The sequence below is a fragment of the Myzus persicae genome, unplaced genomic scaffold (assembly GCF_001856785.1).
Source record: "Myzus persicae strain clone G006 unplaced genomic scaffold, MPER_G0061.0, whole genome shotgun sequence".
Lineage (NCBI taxonomy): Eukaryota > Metazoa > Arthropoda > Insecta > Hemiptera > Aphididae > Myzus > Myzus persicae.
This window is the reverse complement of record NW_019104139.1, coordinates 49,426-70,120: the sequence shown is the minus strand read 5'-3', so window position 1 is coordinate 70,120 and position 20,695 is coordinate 49,426. Positions and strand designations below refer to the sequence as shown.

The window sequence follows — 20,695 nt, the reverse complement described above, 5'->3', positions numbered from 1 at the left end:
CTATAATAGTAATAACAATAATTATAATAATCACATAGTTATAAATGTTATAATGTATAATATCCATACATAATTTCTCAACTTAATTACACTATAGTAGAGATTTTTGATCTCTTAACTAATTACGTAGATACTAAACCGTTGACTGCAATTTCGATTGGGTTCAATCACAATATCAAGGTTAGGCATATATCTAGGTAGTGCGATAAGTTAAAAAAGCGATTATTGCAAGCGATTTTTTAAGACTAGCAACAAGCACCTATGTAAATAATTAATAAAAAAAACGTTTTAGTAATGATTTGTTTTATTACATGCGTTTCTCGACCTGGTTAGTGGTGTAGCATCGTCGGGTGATTTTATTTGAGGGGAAAAAAATACGAAACACGAAATATTGCTGCAGTAGGGTAGGCGCCGTCGGCCAGAGATTAGGGAGTAAAAAGGGACCGAGTTATATGTTGTAATATGAAATATATAACGAAACACGTGTGGTGAGAGTATTATCTCTCCGAGGATAGAGACGTCTCCCTGAAAAGAAAATAACAACATCACCGCCTCCGCCGCTCGCTCGCTAAGGTTTAATATTATAATAATATGTCCGTTGGCCGTGTACAATAAACACGTGTCCCGCAAAATCTTTCACTGCAGGAACTCGCGGAAAACAAATCTCTTTATAATTTACCACCGGGATTATGAAATTATTTTAATGTTTCAAGTTTACCATTTTGATTATCAAAAAAAAATAAATGTTTTCGTTAATCAAGTTTTTAATTTAAACTTTCATTTTGGTTTTAAATTTAAAAGTTTTACATTATTTTGTTACTAAAATGTATTATTTTTATATTTTTTTGAGTAAATGTTTTGTGATTTTTGTTATAGCGTTGTGTAGTTGGTTTTGTACAGTTTATTGCAATGCTTAATTTATGATATGGTTACATTTATGAAAGTTAGAGGAGACATGTAGAAACGAATAGTAATTACTTGATAAAAGTTAATACTTAATAAAAATAAAAATATGGTTTGAGATTGTTGGTGGAATGTATATATATATGGACATTAGCGACGGAGATCAAAAATCACTTAGAATTCTAAAATATTTCAAATACTCTTTAAAATACTTGGAAGTGTTTCTTTCAAATACTGCCAGTGGTATATTTAAATGCTATCGAAATATTTGTATAAATTCAACTTGTAACTAGGTTATGTAGGGAAAATATTTAATGCTTATAACTTTATTTATAGAGTTGACGAGTTCTTCATTTTTGAATTATTCTTTTAAAAAAAATAATTTTAATTATAAGGCATTAAAAAAATATTTTTTCATCATAATTTTGAAAATAAACTGATTAATTCATATATATTATATTCAAACAGTAATCAGAGATCGGTAAGTACATAAACTACTTTAAACTTATCTGTCTAAAACCACAAATAATATTGCATGCCCTAAAAGCCCCCATATGGTTTACTTTTTAAAAACCAATATAATTTAAAATGTATACTAAGTGCAAGTACTAAGTAAATTTAAATACTATAATGATGATTGCAATTAATGTTTTCCTAATTTTTTCTATTGTAATTCCTATCTTACTGTCCATAATATTGTTGATTTATTTAAAAAAAATCATTTTCGAACCTTTCTACCAATGTCCTGTTCAATATTAATCTATTATTGTTACTGCATGACTGTTTAAAAATTAAAATGTAAGTGTTTTGATCAAGTTTAGTTTGATAAGTAATTATTAGTAATATTAGGACATAGATGTGGGTACTAATAGGTATTACAATTTAATACCTCAAAACTGTTATATTTTATTACGTATAATCCTGAAGCATATTAAATTTGTTATAATATATTTAAAATGTTCAAAAATCATAACGCTAAAAATGTAAATATAAGTAGGTATTTGGGGAGTGATAAAAAAATTATATACACATATTATATTATTACCGAATTCATCACTATGAACAATTTGGTAAGGGTAAATTGTACCACCTGAAATGTAGACTGAATTCAAACTATTAAAAGTGTTTTAATACAATTTGTACTTTGCGTTTAATGGTCCAATTTATAATACATTTACAATAATTGTTCTGTATTAACTTATCGACTTCTTAGTTCTAACTACGTTCGACCACTGTCGACGAAGGTGTGCTGTTTTTCCGTTTTCGAAGATCGAGGTCGTAATATAATATTGACGATCACTCCTTAATCCCCGTCTCCGTCAGACCCATATTTCGTCCTAATTTGCGGTTAACACCGCAAAGGATATCTTAGTCACTAGGGGTGGTAAAGCAATATATATATATATATTTATGATGTTATAGAAACTATAGTTTATAATACTGTAAATTAATTTACATAAAACACCTGATATACGCTTATTTAAATAAGAAACATAAGCCCGTATTATGAGATGTGGTTTACACTATGGTTGCGATACAGTTCAATTAATATATTGTACTTTTACGATGGTCCACCGCACAACTTTTACTAATTTTTGTTCGAACTTAGCACACTGTACTATGACGTTTAATACGTAGTACGTACCTATTATATAATATGTATACTATTCAAGGAGAAATCACGATCATAGTAAATTATTACTACTATTACTGCTGTACAGAAGGACCTACGACTGTGAAGTTCTCTTTTCCTCTATAATTCAAAGTCAGAAGTTTTTATTTGTCCGACGTAATTGGACTGAAACTTAGGTCCTGGAATACAGTTTCTGTACCTATGCTTATTTGTGTTTGCACTGAACATTTACAATATAATGCCATAATATCCTGCATATATTATAATGTAGGTATACTCGCTATCGTATTCCCTATTCATCTCCTCATTTATTTATGTAGCTTAATATATTCTCGAAACGACAGACTTTCCGTTGCCTCTATCATTAGTCATCGCTAAATTATACCTTACTCAGTGCACACGTGTATGAAATCAACAAATAAATAATTATAAGTAGATGATATTCTTATTTTCCGACATGAAATCATAACGAATTGCGTTTGATCTTCAACACAATGCAAGTAGGTAATTGCATGCCAAAGTGCATTCCTGATCTTTGAACTAATTTCAGCCAATCGTCGGACATTTCTGCTGAAACTTCAAGGCTACTTTTTAATCAACAATTTATAAATGTATCCGATTACTTACTATAGTTTTATTTATTTTTTAATCAGTATTTCATTGAATTTATAAACAATAATATTATGCTGGAAATAATCAGGAATTAAATTGTAATATCTACCAGATCTACCGGAAATTGTATTTGTAAGACTTAAAATGCTTGTTTCGAGTCAAGATTATTGATTTTATAATGGTTTGTAGTTGCTCTAACTCACTTTGCTTTAATTGTTTATAATTATTATCATATAAACGGTATATGTATATTAACAAGTTTTAATCTTTGTTTCGTTCATCGAAAATCATTTTAAATAACATAATATTGATAAACAATAGAAATTTTAAAACTTTTTGATACAAATACCGCCAAAGTTTTAACGCAAAATGTTTCCATCAGTATACTACCTAATACAACGATTACGTAATGCATATTTCTAAGTAAAACACGTAACATAAAGCGTTTGCAAGATAGAATAGTATATACATTTGTTTGAACTTTTATTAACCATTTTGCAATATTTTATTACAGCTTCAGGTTATAACATCCAGTATTTAAAAAACAAAAACTTTTATTATTATTTGTAGAAAAACAAATGTTATTAACTATAAGACGGCTAATAACAAGTAAACACAAAGACTAAGTGTAATTTTAAATTATAATGTAAATATTTTTCTTATAATAATTATAAAGTGTTTATATAAAAATTATTAAAACATTTAAAATCATTCATAAAAAACACTGATTGTTCGATTCAATATCAAATTTTGCCAACATTTGAACTTCAAATGTCTACATTAAAAAATTATGAGAGCGTATATTTTTTTAATAATTTTAAACTGATGTAAGAACAACTTATTAAAAGCATTGTATTTTATTTAAGAAAAGTCTTAACATATAGACATTTAAAACATTAAAAGTGCATCTATATTAATTAGGTACAACAAATTTGCAGTTTTTCCGTAAATTCGACGAACTAAAATATTTAAAATGGTGCCTATATATTTTTGATAAAACGTTGTATTAGGTATATTTGAAGCATTTTTATGTGTTATTTTTTATCGACTTTGGTAGAAAAAAAATATTTAAACATTTACTGTTATCCTATAATATTGTTATAATTTATAATGTTTTAAATTTTTATTATTATTCCAATATTCTTCTCTAATTTACCTTGGTTAAATATAATCAGAGATATATTACATCCTATACAATTAAACATGTATTTAGCACCATTAATACTTGTCTTCGATTTTACTCGGAACAGTTGCAACACTATTCATTTTGGTAATCTATTAATGGCAGTCAAATGTGGGTTTATATTGTATAAACTTAGATCGAAACTAACAAACATTATTCAAGACATTTCAAATCCTCCATTGATGCATATACTATATCAATTGTTTTAATTCCATATATTATAGAGCTCTCTTAATGTGTGTACATATTATGATATGCATAAAGTGTTAAGTATAAATTGTTTGAAAAAGAACACAATAAGAAAAATCCAATATATTAAATGCCTCAGATGGATGGATTTCAACAATATATTTTAATTTTCAATGTCATGTTTACTTTTCGTTTTTTAGCATTTTTTTTTCTTGTTATTTGTTTTTTTAAAATACGATATGATTATATAGTAAGATACAAATAATATTATAAAAAAGTTATATGATATATTCTTGAGCAGTACAAAAATGTAAAAGTCTAAGTAGTACGAGTTAAAAAATTGTGTGACTATTATAAGCATGTAATCAAATTTCACAAAAAGTGTTAGTGACTTCATCACAAAATGTTTTTTTATTAAAATACAGAAAAAGTGGATGAATTCAAAATTTAAAGGCTGGTTTGTTTGTTTTTATATCCTGTTAACCAGTGTCCTGGCCTAATATTATTTTAATAAATCAAAACTTAGTTCCAAAAATAAGAATCAGGATACATCTAAATTTGTTTTTTGGAAACTATTGAGATTTCATTCTAATATTTTTTCATTTTTTAAACGTTACTTTCAACATTATTACACTTTTTCGAATATTAAAAATTGTATATGTTTTATGGAATGGTTTACTGAATAATCTAAATTATCTATTAAGATAATGGTTATAAGAAATAACTATATTGTATATTATAAAAATATCATATAACTATTATAATATAATTTTAACGTTGATATCATCTTTAACAGTATCAACACTAAACGCTAACATACGTCACACACAGTGAATATACTTTTATACAAATACAGTTTAAAGTATATTTTTAAAACATTTATAACATTTTTTAAGAAACTTCAATATTTTACCCCACTAATTTACTTCTTTTTCTCTTATCAAAATACGTTTGAAATAGTTAAATGCTTTTGTAATATTTTTAAAGTTTTTTTTTTCAAAAAAATATCAATCAATTTATAGAATATATAACTTTTAATGCATTTTTAGGTAGCATATTATGTGAAATATACAAAGGACCTAAAAAATATTTTGAAAATTAGGTTTAAAGTGAAATTGACAAGAATTTTTTAAATAATTTTTCATAAATGTTATTTGAGAAAATTTTCCAAAGTTTTATTTGGCTTACATTATTGTAACTAGTGGAAAGAGTTGTTAAAACTAAACAAACTCTAGTAAATCTCCAAAATCATCAACTATGTTTTTATGGTATATTACAATTAATACCTAAATATTATGTATTATCTACTGTTTTGACATAAAAAAAAAAAATAATAACTATTTTAGCACTTTAGAATTTATTAGAGAAGCATTTAAACATCAAATGGCTAGCTTATTAGTTATAAGTATAGTTTTGAAAATTAAATATAAATCAAATTTACATGTGTTCACAAAATAAATTAATACATTGACACTGTCACGTAGGTACTTAAAATTTTACTAAAATGAATTTTATTTTATAACCATCCAGTAGGAAAATCCTAATTGTGCAATGTACAGAAAAACACAGAAACTAAATAAAATAATATATAAATGAGATACGAAGTATCACTATTTTTATAATAAGAAAGAATATATTAATGGGTACAAGAAATAAAATGTGTCAAACAAAATAAGCTTAAGGAGATAAACAATATTATAATGATAGCAGAATATGATTGTTGATAAATTTGTAGTAACAAGGTATTGTTGTTAGAGTATAACAATATATAGAAATATGAAAGTTGAGAACAACAAAGTAAGTAATAGTATAAAAGTAGGTAGTAATATTTATTGACCATTATTCGAAGCAATAAAAAAAGCTAAGCATCGACTCGAACGAAAAATATAACTACATTATTATTTTTTAATTTATTTTTCTTAATGATTTAAAGTGATTAATTTTACTGCTGTTTTCTTCTTTGGTCTATAAATATAACGTAATATAAATCAAAGATGGAACTGTTTCGTAAATGAACGGTGGTTTCCAATGTAATCGCATTCACCTTTACGGTACTAAAAAAAGGACCCTAAGGATGAAATTTGCCTTGCAGTCTCATCATTATAAATAATAATTCTAAGACCATGCTATTATTCTCTGCAGCTGTTCAGTCATATCTTCAGAAAAAGTTTATTGGACTTCAATAACCTATAGGAATCACCCATCAACAAAACTCTAGTCGAAAGGATATACGTAATTTTAATTAAATATAATATAATAATAATTAATTTGTAATGGGTTGATAATATTCTAGTTTCTTATTATAACTAGCATGTACAAAAAAAATCTTTGTCCAAGAAGCATATCGAAATAACTATACAGGCATACTGCGGAAACGTATTAGTTAAAAAGAACTTTTGAATTGAGTTTATTTTAATGAAGTTTTTCAACAAAACTCACTCGTTCGATGTAAAACATACGATTAAACGCATCATTAAGTCATTAATTTAACATCCGTTTTGTATACATTTTAACATCCAATTATATAATTTATATTAACTTTATTCTGTTCAATCTAAAAGTATTTTATTATATTATTATAATATATTTAAATTATGTTTAGTTATTATTATTTAACAACTACACTATACAATATAATATATTATACTACTAATGTAGACTTGAATGTGTATAAGTTTATTGATTAATTTTTTCTATACATAATACAATCGTAAATCAATTTTGGTAAATATGCTAGTAGCAAATAATAATTTTATAAGAAAATCATACAACTATGCAAGCAATTTAAGAAATAAGCCGTCCAAAAATCATCAAACCTACTTTTTGAGTTTATAATACCTATTATAATGTGATATTCGGCAGATTAACTTAAGATGGTGCAAGCATCTAATCAAATTCATGCAAACGCACGACAATACGCCTTAGATAAAAGTTGTGGTGGGCATGTGACGCGCCGTGGCGTGATTTAATAATAATAATAAAGTTATCACGATTACCCGTCGACGAATTTCTAAAACAGTTTAATGGTTTCACCCGCGGTGGACGACTGTTATTAATGTATTAAACGAAATAAATTGAAGCTCCACTGCGAAAGTCTCTTACGCACTTAACGCGAATCTGTGTGTGAATCGAGTCGCATAAAATATAATAATATTATTGTTATACTACATTTTGTATAGGTTAGACAAGTCTCAGGGGTGCAACATAATTGAACATGTATAACGCCAGGATAGATTGTTTAAGTCGATGTAGATGACAAGGTCAGAAGTGCAGGTATGGTTTGACGACGAAATATATACATAATGCATATATATATATTAGGGGGGGGGATACCAAGTGTATAGGCATTAATTCATGATGGAGAACTGGAGAAGCAAAATAATTGAAGAAATTAAACGATCGATCAAACGATTCATTGTAAGTAGTTGTAGGTAGGTACTGTAGTTGCATAGCTGTTGTACAGGATATTCAACAACAGAGGGTATTCTTATATTAATATAATAATTATTCGAACACCCTGAATGAAGCACTCGGACCTCACTTGGACATTACCACACTTATTTTACAGTTATTATACAAAACAAAATTGTTGGGGAAATAGTAAGTTCCAACACGATAGTAGTAGGTAAACAATATTACATACGTTTGTTCCTACACTTTAGAAAAATGTACATAATATGGAAGTTCTTACACTGTAAAAAACACGGAAATTAATTATGTTCATACGAATTTTCACCAATAAATGCAATATTATGATAATTATAAAATATAATAAATAATTGCATAACGTAATTTTCACAAATAAAAATATGATGAATCAAATTTGCTTTTGAAATTCTACACGCTGGTATAGCTGACTACATACGTTGGTAAGTACAATTTAACAATACACTGAAATACACTTCATTTAAAGCGAAACGTATACGAAATTACATGAAAATACGACAAGCTACAAGCTTATAATAGCATTCCGACTCAAAGTAGAGGAAAAGATAAAATATCTTATTATCTATATTTTTGGAAACTTAGAGAATTTATTCCCTTACGTAGGAAGGTAGGTCCATCTTACCCTGTAGGGACTTACATATAATGTACCTTTTTCTATCGTGTAAGAACTAACATTTGTATTTTTTTTTTTTTTTTACCAGCTAAACCTCGTGGAAAAACTTACATTTACCCAATTATTGTTTAAATCTAACTAAAAAAAAACAACAAAAAATTGTAACTAATGGGCACTGCAGGCGCTGATGTTAATTAAGAAAAAAAAAATAAAAGTAATTATTAAAATGTCAAGACGCATTTAATGGTTTGTGAGAGGCACACCACGACATGAGATATTTTGTTGTATAAATTAAACGGATTAAACAACGGTTGTTGTACTATTGTCACCTTGGACAACAAATTGTTAATAAACAAAAAAAGCGTTTATCGAAGGTGTGCCTATAGTTAAGTAAGACAAATAAAGATCTCATAAAGTAACGGGCTAGATGGTCGATTTCTTGGCGATTACCCGTTTGTTGATTTAGACATGAAATTTGATACGTAAACTGCAAACTCCACAGCTGTAGTGTTTTATTATACCGGCACCGCGATACAAAGGTACTTGGAAATATTTATTATAATCCCAGTCGTGCACTGTGGTCACATTTTTTAACGTCGGATTACATCATATTTGTTGTATCCAGTACACTTCTGTGATAATATGTTTGATTTTAATACATCCAACTATCTATTCGACAAACATTCCTTATGAATAAAAAAATAACTGTTGACAAACTGAACATCAATATTAAAATCATTTCGGTTCTTACATTCGATGTATTACGTACATTATATAGTAAATTAGAAACTTTCTATGCATTCAATTGAAATATTAAATTAAATAAAGGCTACATTGTATACGTAGAAATTAATAGATATACTAGGTATAGGATTTCAAATTTATTTATATAACATTGTATAATATTTAATTAAAACCCTTCAAAAACAATTATAACACTAAAATAAAATATATGCCATTTCTCTATAACTTTAATATGAAAATGAAAATAAATTAAAGTTAAATTGTATATTACGTAGAAATGAATAGATACTAGGTATATAATTTCAAATTTGTTAATACATATAACATACTATAATATTTAATTAAAACCCTACTGAAACAATTAGGACAATTATAAATTAAAATATGCATTTTCTCTATTAATTTAATATTTCAAAACACAGGCATTTGATTTATTGGTTTCACCGTATATTATTTATTGGAAAAAGTATTATTATTACTGTTGTAAGTTTTTGTATAAATAAAACTAGAATAAAACGATCATTAAAATGTTTTCATCGTGCCCAAAACTATACTAACTAAGAAAATGAATAGGATTATTTAGTCATGTTTTAGAATATAATATAAAAACACGGTTCGGTAAACTATACATCTTGTAGGTTTAACAGTATCTGCGAAGTAACGTGGCGATCCAAATCTTCGTAATTAAAATCGGATTACCCTGAGCTCACTTATCTCCGTCTAAAAGACAACTTTGTTCTCTTCGAAGTCTTTACCGTATGATTAATTAAGAAAACCTTTTTTATTAATTTAATTTGGCATGCAATCTTTGCCTTTCTTATTAATTATACCTATGCGTATTGTCATCCAAAAATCCTTTTTAACCAGCTTAGTTATTGCTTACTCAAATCGATAATATCTTTACACTCTATCAGGAAATTCTTATAAATATTGGAAATACTTCTATAAAAATGCAATATGATTATTTCAATATGGATCATCCATTATTTTGAACGTCTTTAACATTTTGGAAATATTCTTTTGGTGAAAAAATACAATTTTTTTTTATTCCCACTAATGATTATAGGCGAACACACAAAGAAATTTAGATTTTAAAATATCAACTTACAGTTTTAATCTTATTATACATGCGTATCATCATACTTTTCTGAAAAACATTAGTTATAAACGTTAAAATATGAAAATATACTGAGCGAATAACAGTTTAGTTTGTACGCAATATACTCAAGATTAGATTAGGGAAGAGAAAACCTCACAATATTTCACCACAAGACGTTCAACATGATGTAAAATATAATAATTAATACAGAAAAAATATTAATAGACCCCTGTATCTTAATTTATAGAAGTAATTTTCAGAATGTAAAACTTAAAACACAAGAATAGGTCATTAAAAATCTAAAGTTTATAGGTAGGTGCGAATTTGTCAACAAATATAATATAATGCTAAAAAAAATTAAAATCCGCTTAATGAGTTTTAATATTTCCTTAAGACAATTTTCAAAGAAGTTAATAACTGTTGAACAAATAAGAGTTTGCTGTAAAAGAACCACGCAGAATCACCCTATTTAAGCCACTTCTCAGTAGTTCAAAGTTCAAGGAGAAATGAAACAAATTAAAATTAAGAAGAATTACATCTTAACGATAAACATTCTCACTGTAGTCTAGTCACTCTGGTGTATGACAGCTTTTTATGTAGGTATGTTCAACATTTTTCACCTCTAGAAATCTTGGCGTTTGAGGTTCAATTTACAAAAGTTCAAATGTAATTATTAATTCGAAGAAAAATTATTGTTTGTACATATTTATACTACATTCTCTGTAAGTTCTACGAAGACTCATAATTTATTGGAGACATAATATGCGATTACAAAATAGAAAAAAAAACGTCATATTATAAAAATTATGTAATTACATTTTTTATATACGTATTAATCTATTTAGATTAAGAAAGAAAAAAACATGTTGATATAATACATTACAAAACAATCAAAATATAAATACCAACGTTAAACATTATGCCAACGAAACTGATCGTTTAACTTTAATACTTCAATTTAAAACTATTCTACCCAAAACTGATCGTACATCCAATCACTATAATGAGTTTTTTTTTTAATTATAAAAGTTAAAAACTCAATTTTTACGGGATTTATAAATAATTATAGTCATTTTAATTATTTGATATTGAATCAACATAAGTAGCATCGACATTAATAAATCAAAAAGTTAATTTCTCTAATTTGAGACATAATGACTCTCTTAAAAGTTTTAAAATTTGTAATATATTATATTACATTTAAATTACATAATATAAAAGCTTGAAAAACTTTTTTAATATCCATGATTGATATTAATAATATGAAACGTAATAAATTAGTTTTCTACCAAACCAACCTACCAACAAAGGACCATTATAATATAGCAGCCATATATAGTGCTACTCTATAGTGAGATATCAATAATAATAATATTTACAAAAATAAAATATGGTTGTGTTAATATATTTTTATCCCTTTGTTCATTTAAAGGTAAACACTTATTTTCTTAAAAGATATGTGTTTCTGGAAATTTATTTTTTAATGATAAATAATTTTTTAAGTTTTCACTTTTTGAATGTTATTTTATTTTCCACATCAGAATATTTTCTAAGAACTATTTTAATGTATATGAGTATATTACAATGATTTAATTTTCAACCAGGAGTTGATTACATATACTTATATAAGTACTTAAAATAAAATGATCGTAGTGAGCCAGAGGTACCGTACAACATGTTGGTCAACTACTTCTTCACGCGTAAGAACTTTAAACAATTTTAGCTTATTAACAAGTAAAAACTTATCTAAAAATTAATATTTATAGACTGAAATCGAAATCTTCAGAAAAATTTTCAAATATGCAATTATTAATGTATGACGATTTCATCAAGAAAAAGACGTAATAATATAATTTTTTTTATATAACGTTTTTTTGATCATTAGTTGAAATTCTGATGAACAAAATATACTTAAACGACCGTTAATACTTTTTGATAAATGAGTGTCTACATATTATAAAAAAATCACCTCGATCGACCTTGTTTTTATATTCTATATTTTATTATTAGGTATGAACTATGAATTAGGTTTAATAAGAAAAGGTCAATATTTTAAATTCGTAGTTGTGTTTACTATTTAGTTCCTAATATAAACATTATACATTTATAATCACACAATTAAAAAAATCAAACAAATTATTACTATAAGAGGTGATAAATATTACATATAAATAATTACAACCAAAAAAAAACTTAATTTAATCTCGTGATAGTTTAACTAAATATACTATGTTGTAAGTAAAATCTACTGCACGCGTCACTATCGTAAATATTAAAGATAATTAAAATTACAATATTACATACGTAATATTAGTATGTATTGGTTTGGATTATTTTTTATTTATTTTTTATCAGTCATAATAATAGGTATTGTGTTAAAAACGGGATGATGCAATTCAAATAATTAGTGTAGTTAAATTCAACTTCTAGTTTCCTAAAAAATCTTTATTTTTGAATATAATTATGTGATAATAATATAACAATAATTATTGTGTTTGACAATTGCATGTGTTAAAAGCATGAAAATAATTTCAATTGAAACCATTCTATGGATGACAATAATTTGCAATAAAAGCAAAATATACAAGCAATATTGATTAGTCTAACCTAATTATTTAATCTAATTAAACCGATTAGTTATATTAGGACCTATTGGTTATATTCTATTTGGAGTTTCGGACATTGTTGTCATTATTATAATTATATGCAATGTTATTGTAATAAATACGTTTTGCAGGAAATGATCAGTTCATTCGGCAGAAAGGTAGACAATGAAATATACGACTACGATGCGTTTCAAATGTTAATACATTGTTATTTAAGATAACCCCTGGAGCGACCAACTCATTTGCAAAGGACAGAATGTTATCCAAATTTTAAAAGATAAACTTGGACTATAGACTTTTATTATGAAGAGTAATACATCTCGGGGCGTTTGAATATATACTTTTTATACAGATAGCAAATGTTGTATTGTTGCAACTTATTTCCATACAACAATGAAGTATCGTATTGCTGATTTCTGAATACAAAGTGTGTACTTGCATAAAATATATTTTAAACATTTTAATTGTCATAAATATTTGTATTATTGTTTTCTGTTTTTCTATTATTATTATTATTATTATTATTATTATTTCACTTACAATACGATAATGATTTCAAACTTTATTTTGAGTATTATCATCATGTAACAAATTAATTTGAACATAGCCTGCCCGATCTACGCTATATGGACTGAAATTATGAAAATAAACTGACAGTAAAATTACGTGTAAGCACAGGTAAATTAAAAATCGTAGATTTACGATTAATTTAGTAACAGTGTATAGTACTAATACTATTGTATAACATTATATTACGGCTAATATCGGATATCGATGAATGTGAACAACGATTGTAATTATTCCGTATGTTTACAATTAATATGTTTTAATTAAATTTTTTTTTTATATTTTATTAATAATTGTATAAAAACCAAATAATTTAAATACAACGTCATGGCGATAAAAAAATCATTTTTATATTCGGTGATGTAGTTTTTCTTTTAATAATTTTTGTTTTTTTTTAAATTGTTTTTAATACAAGTCAAATTATTTTTAGCAAAACAATAAATTCGATTTATTTGGAAGTTACCAACATATTAAATATTATAAAAGCAAGTGCTTTGCTTGCGTAATATATTTTTTTAAAACATGGCCAAAATAAATTTAACTAAACAACGTTCAGTTGACCAATAATTTATTGTGCAAATAATAAAAGCTATGTATACTTTTGATATATTTTTTTTGATATTCCTACTTCAAGCGACCAACTCTACAGTCAAATAGTCTTATTTTAAATTTTAAATTACGTAGGTACCTCAAAAATGATATGTTTCGCTATGATTCAATTTATCAGGTCCGTTTGCGACACTTTACCTAACTCAAACAGTTAAAATTGAATACGAAACATATCTAAAAACTCGTATCGTAACATAAATCTGTCAAATAGTTATGCCATTTTATCTATCAGTTCAAATCATAATTTATGTATTATAAGTAACTATTATTTTACTTAAACATTTTTCTGATGTTTAAACTAGGCATAATTGTTATAACTTATGGGTAAATAGTTATTTCAATAGTATCTATGTGATTTTATAATGTATGGTATGGTAAAAATGAATAGGACAAAATAATATTAGAAAGAATCTGAGGAAGGATCAAGGAATGAAATAAGTAGATAGGTTTATTAATAATTTTAAGTTAACACATTTCCATTCGTATAACACTATTAGAAATTGATTTTTTTTATCAGTATAACCAAAAGGTAAGTACGCAGTGACACAATAGCATTTTAATTTCTGAATGTTGTTTAAAACCGAGTTTACCAGAGCTTACAGTATACTCAGTTTACCGCTGGGTCTACCGTGGTAGACCCTGTACTTTATGATAAATATGGCAACAATCATAAATACCTAATGATTGATAGAGAATAACAAAAAAGAAATGTACCAATAAAATATGTAGAACGATTAATAACACAGTGGAAAAAAAAATACACACATACTATTTAACAATAATAACAACAAAGTGAAAAATTGATTGAATCATTTTAACGAAAATTTAATTTTTTATAATTCCAGCAGTCCATGTAAGGAGGGAAAATATATTTACTTTTAAATAATATATACGAGAGAGAAATCCAAATATTATGATTTTAGAATTTTAGGACTAGAGCATAATTTATAACGCTATTGTTGTATCCGCTCGTAAACGATATTTTGAAGTCACGGGAAAAAAAATAAAAAATTAAACTCATTACGGTCTGGGCGTATTATGATTATAATAATATCATAATATATTGTAATATATAATCCCCGTCACAGAAAGAGCGCTCACGACTTTGAATAACGTGCGAAATTATGAAAGGGGAAAAAAAATCGAAACCTAATGTGCGTGTGTGTGACGTGTGGCGCCAAACGGTTGAAAAGTGCGTATGCACTGCTCGTAAATTACCTACTACCAGGTAGTTACTTTTACCACTCTACGGGGTGGGTACCTAACCTACCCTACCCATGTGATATTATATTTTATTAACGCCAACTACTACTGCTACTACTGCTACTCTACTATTCTACGAAAAAAACTATCGTACAAAACCACTGCAGGACACTACGACTGGTGCATAACGGTATACGACAGGACAACATATTATAGTTATTGTATTTCAGTGTATTTCGCTACGCGTGTACAACTACTGTTATTACTACCATAATATTATTATAATAGTATTACGGCGGCGGCGGCGGTGTCGGCGGTGTCGGCGGCGGCGGAAAACGCGAAAGCACACCTTTGTGGCACGTGGCGCTGGTCGTGGTGGGGAGAGAACCGTCGACGTCGCATCAAACGGTCGTTTAAAAATTCGAAATATATACATTGATATCAGTACGTCAGTCGACGAGACTTAACTCGTGTTGCGCACCATCGCATCGTTAAACGACGACGTTACCGTAACACCACGTCGGTTGGACTGGGTGAAAACGTCCGAGGAAAAGAAGCCCAGTTATAGTGTTATCGACTTAACAGGGTGTGTTAAAAATAAAAGTTGGTTTTTTGTTTTGTTTCGTTTTTTTCTTAAATTTTGCTAACACGACTGAAGCGAGTTCCCATCGTACACAACACACTCCGTGCACAGATAACCCGTTACGCGTGTGTACGACATTAAAAATTCATACTCGCCCCGAGCCGTTATCACACCGTTAAGCGCCTAAAATCTTATAGATAAAGTGGCCTAAATGAGCAGAGTGCTGGAGGACTTGGGCAAGGGACTGTAGGATATCCGAGGCCTGCGAAGTCTGGCGAGGTCGTGTCTAGTATTGCAATAGAAATTTTCCGATGATCCTGCCCGACCGTTGGGTTAGGTCAAGTCGTCGGAAAAAACACTGACGAAAGTTTGAAAGTATATTTAAAAAAAAAAAATATTTTATTGTGAAACGAAAAGGTATGGTTATCAGTTGTTATCAGTATGGGCCGGGTGTTATATAGGTTGGTATACAAATGAATACTCACAAAATTTGTTCTTCTCGGCAAGTGCAACGTCCGTCAGAAGTGCGGCCGTTAGGAGGACGGCCACGATCCTGGATAGCATCGTTGAACGGGGCGGAGGACCGGGTCCCCGGTCCGGCGGTGGCCGCATGGCCGGCCGTTCGTCCACTACGGCTCCGTGATGCCTGGACGAGCGCGCGCCAAAAACCGTCACGTCCGACCACTGGCACCGGTCGGCGACGTCTGTGACGGTAGCGGCGACGAATCTGACGACGACGACTCTGACGGCGTGATGCGCCCAAGTCGACTGTCGGTTCACGGCGGCGACGGCGGCGGCGGCGTGTAAAGGTGATGGCGGCGGCGGCAGTGAGCGCGCCGGTGTCGCGGTCTGGCCGTAGCGCGCGCACGCCGCCGTTGACGCGCGGCGCTTCCGAGGCGGTGGCGGCGGCGGCCGAAAAAACTCTAGCCGCCTCCCTTCGCCTCGCCGTCACCTCGACCGACGAGCCGCGACCGACCACGACCACTCCCCGCCAACAGCGACAACGCCGTACCCTCCGCCGGCCCGACGAAAATCGCGCGCGTCCGCCGGGGCGCTCTGGCGTTTAGTTTAATGATGCGAAATACCACCGCGCCCACCCTCCTCCACGTTATATTGATCAGCGGGCCGGCGCGCGGCGCGCCCGTTAGCTGCGCGCCAGCAACAGCAGCGCAACGCTCTCTGAACGGCGCTCGTCCGTCGCCGTCGTGGATCGTCCACCACCGACGCCGACGCCGCCACCGCCGTTGTCCCACAGCCACCGTCCCTCATTCGTCCCACTGACATTATATGTGCACGGAGTGGTCCGTGGTCGGACTGCGGGGCCGGCGGCCGCTAGGGCGCTTGCTAGTGGCCGCCACGGATTATTCGTACCGAGTGTTTCATCCCCGACTATATACGCAGAGGCCGCGGCCACGGCTACGGTGACGAGCGCGCATCCTACGCGTCCTACGTACCACTTGCCCACAATTTCGACCGGCGGGTGGGTTGTCGTGGTGGGGTGGAGGCTAAACCGTTTAAACGATTGCTGTTGCGATTACCGTCAACGATCGCTTTGACACCGCGCCGAGCAATACGTCGTCGGTCACGTGCAGTATACCGTCTGTAGGAGGATAAGGGCTGGGTATAGGGTATATGGTAAGGTACGGTAAAATAATTCACGGTCGGATTTTCGACATTCCGTTAAACGTGACGATAAGAATAATCGCCACTGGGGCGTTTAGAACTTATAGCCCTTAGACATCATTATAATACGGCCTTACATTGTATAAGCTGGTATTCCCTAAAATATCCAAGCAATAGAAATACGCTAAGCACACGTGTAACTATGAATAAACATATTGGAAATGTAATGGTCATGGCATTCGTAGCTGAAATAGAAATTGTTATAAACTCCAAGAACAGTGAAAAAAATTCTAAAAAATATTTGCGTAATAGTCGATTTAGATACATTTTATGTTATACTATACAAAATGACAGAACATCTTTATTTAATCGTATGCTAACAATGATGAAAAGTGGGCAAGTAGGTAACCGATCTGTTGTACAGTAGGTTTCTTGTGTCATTGAGTAGGTCACTGTGACGGATGTGTTAACATATTTACAGAATTCATTGATAAATAATTGTATACGAAAAACGATTCTGATTGAAGACAGCGTGTGACTCAGCCTATCATTTCATAAATATATGGCTATTCATTTTATTTATTATAAGTAATGTACGGTAACAACTACAAATAGGCACACTGGTGCAATACAATAGAATTAAAACAAAATAAATTTAATTACATAAGTTGACAGAACATTTGCATTATTAAGTATGTTTTATTTTATTATATTTGTATCCAATTTAATAACAGTTTTAATTTCAAATGTCTATGAAAAAATAAAATGTGCACGGTAAGAATTACATTGGAAATCTTGTATTCCATTTTCAAACCCTAGCTTTAAAAATTGAAAATATTATACTTTTTGTACTACTTAATAATATACAAGTAATGTAGTTTTGACAATTTTTTCCAAAAATTTAACTCCAAATGATAATAAAAAAAATCATACTTACCAATGTATTTTTAACGTATAACATACGTGACATCTTGCGTTACATTTGAAAAAGACTAAACAATCAAATCATCAATTTAAATATAGAATTTATTATTCAAATTGAAAACCGCTAAAATGTATTGTGAAATATCATGTAAAAACCATGCATACATATAATAAGCATTTGTATTTCAAAGTCTACAAAATATGCAAATATGTACTCATTTAAATTACTGATACGGTGTTGAGGATTCACAAAAGCGACTTATTTAGCACATTGATAGATTTATCATTCAGTATATAAAAAATATGTAAATTCTATGAGATTCAAACCCTGAATTAATTGGCAAACATTTAGTCTGAGACATAAACTATTATGTTTAGTATTTATTTTTTAATATTTTACTATGTATACATCAGATATTGAGATGTTTGATGTACGTTTCACACATTTTCTGTAAAACAAGTGTGCGAAAATTACAACAACGTGTTTGTTGAATTCCTTGTACAAGTGTATAATTGTTGTCAAATTATTTGAGAGAACAATAATTATAATATTGGGCTCATCGCTCCATTTAAGACATTGCTTGTATCGAAGAATTAAAAACACTGGAACTCACGATTTAAATTCTAAAAGTATCAGATCATTATCGTTGTAAGTTATATTTTATATCGACCTTTAGTCAGTTTTGGGAGGTTAGACAATTGATGTCGGTTCCAAGATCACACGTCACATACTCATAAAATCGATACAATTTTACAATAAATATTCGATTTATAAAATTCTTGATCATGGCATCATCTTAAATTTTAAAATTTGATATCTAAACGAACAATTATAATTTTTCTTGATATTATTTTAGTTATTTTGATTTAATTCAAACAATTGTATTCCTAGGGACTGCAACCTTTTCGAAATTCCATTTATTATAATTCTCCAAAGGTACGCAATTAAAATATTCAAAATATTTCGCCGTAGTTATGGAATAGTACAGTTTATCTATTAATGCGATCATGCCACTGTTGAGAAAGTTAGACTAAACTCTAATATCAAATTGTCTATTTACAATTGATATGATATTCTGGAAAAGATTTGTTTGTGAATATTTTGTTGAGGGTATGTTTGAGAATAATATGTGGCACGATAAAATATTCAAAATGGCCTGCATACGAAGTTGCATTTGCATAATAGGTAAAAAAAAATAATAAAGATACGTGTAGTAGACACAAATCTCACCAACTTCATACATATAAGCGCAAAATAGATGTTTGTTATTTATTTATACATTTAAAAATAATTTCAAGGCGAGTTTTGCATACAATAAATAGCTAGTATGTAATTCAGTTAATGCCATAAAATATTATTCTATTAATAAAATTGGTTTAAAAAATAGTTATTTTAAATTGATTTAACACAAAAAAAATTATACTAAAATATATATTTGGTAGGTACTTATGTATAATACATTATCATATTATGCATTATATGTGTATAAAATGGGTTTATAGAATTGTTGTCTGGTTTGGAATTATAATTTTTACTTTCAATTGTTGGTTGTAAAAATCATTATGTGGAAGCTTAACATTTTTTTTTTAATACAAATATAGTACAAACATATTTTAATATGTGTGATATTTAAAATTAATTATTTCAAAGATTTTTTATCTGAAATTTACCTGTCAGTCATCTGTGCATCGAAATCAGAAATATGATTACCATAGGTGTAATGAAAAATTTACTCTTTCTTAAATTTTAAGAAATAAAAGTAATAATTAGTTAACCTGGCATTCAATGTTAAGAATTTAGTTAGATGTTACATGTATACAAATTATACTAATATAGAAAACTACATATTTACATAATTCAATGCTTATCATTAAATATATTGTCAAATAGTTTTAAAATGCATTATGCATGTTAAATATAATAAATACTTCAGATAGTTTTAAATAATCCTAGATTTTACGGTTTTTTTTCAAATGTGCCGTGAACTTCACTGTTCTCTTAATAACCTAGTGATAAGTTTTAAAAAATATATTTATTTAAGGTGATCCGTAGAACAAGCTTTTAATATATTTAATATATTTATTGTATTAATTATATTTTCGGAACATTCACTTCACTAAAAATAATGAATAATGATCACATACATAATGAAAAAA

General features: G+C 29.2%; 1 protein-coding gene across 1 annotated transcript in view; it reads right to left on the bottom strand.

Moving 5' to 3' along the window:
• The window catches only part of LOC111039149, a 32,243-nt gene extending 15,411 nt beyond the window's left edge, over positions 1 to 16,832 (bottom strand). Inside the window, exon 1 of the mRNA XM_022322482.1 lies at positions 16,477 to 16,832. Coding sequence (XP_022178174.1) covers positions 16,477 to 16,603 — 127 coding nt within the window. The 5' untranslated portion in view covers positions 16,604 to 16,832. The remainder of the gene's footprint in view (positions 1 to 16,476) is intronic.
• Positions 16,833 to 20,695: the final 3,863 nt, after the last annotated feature.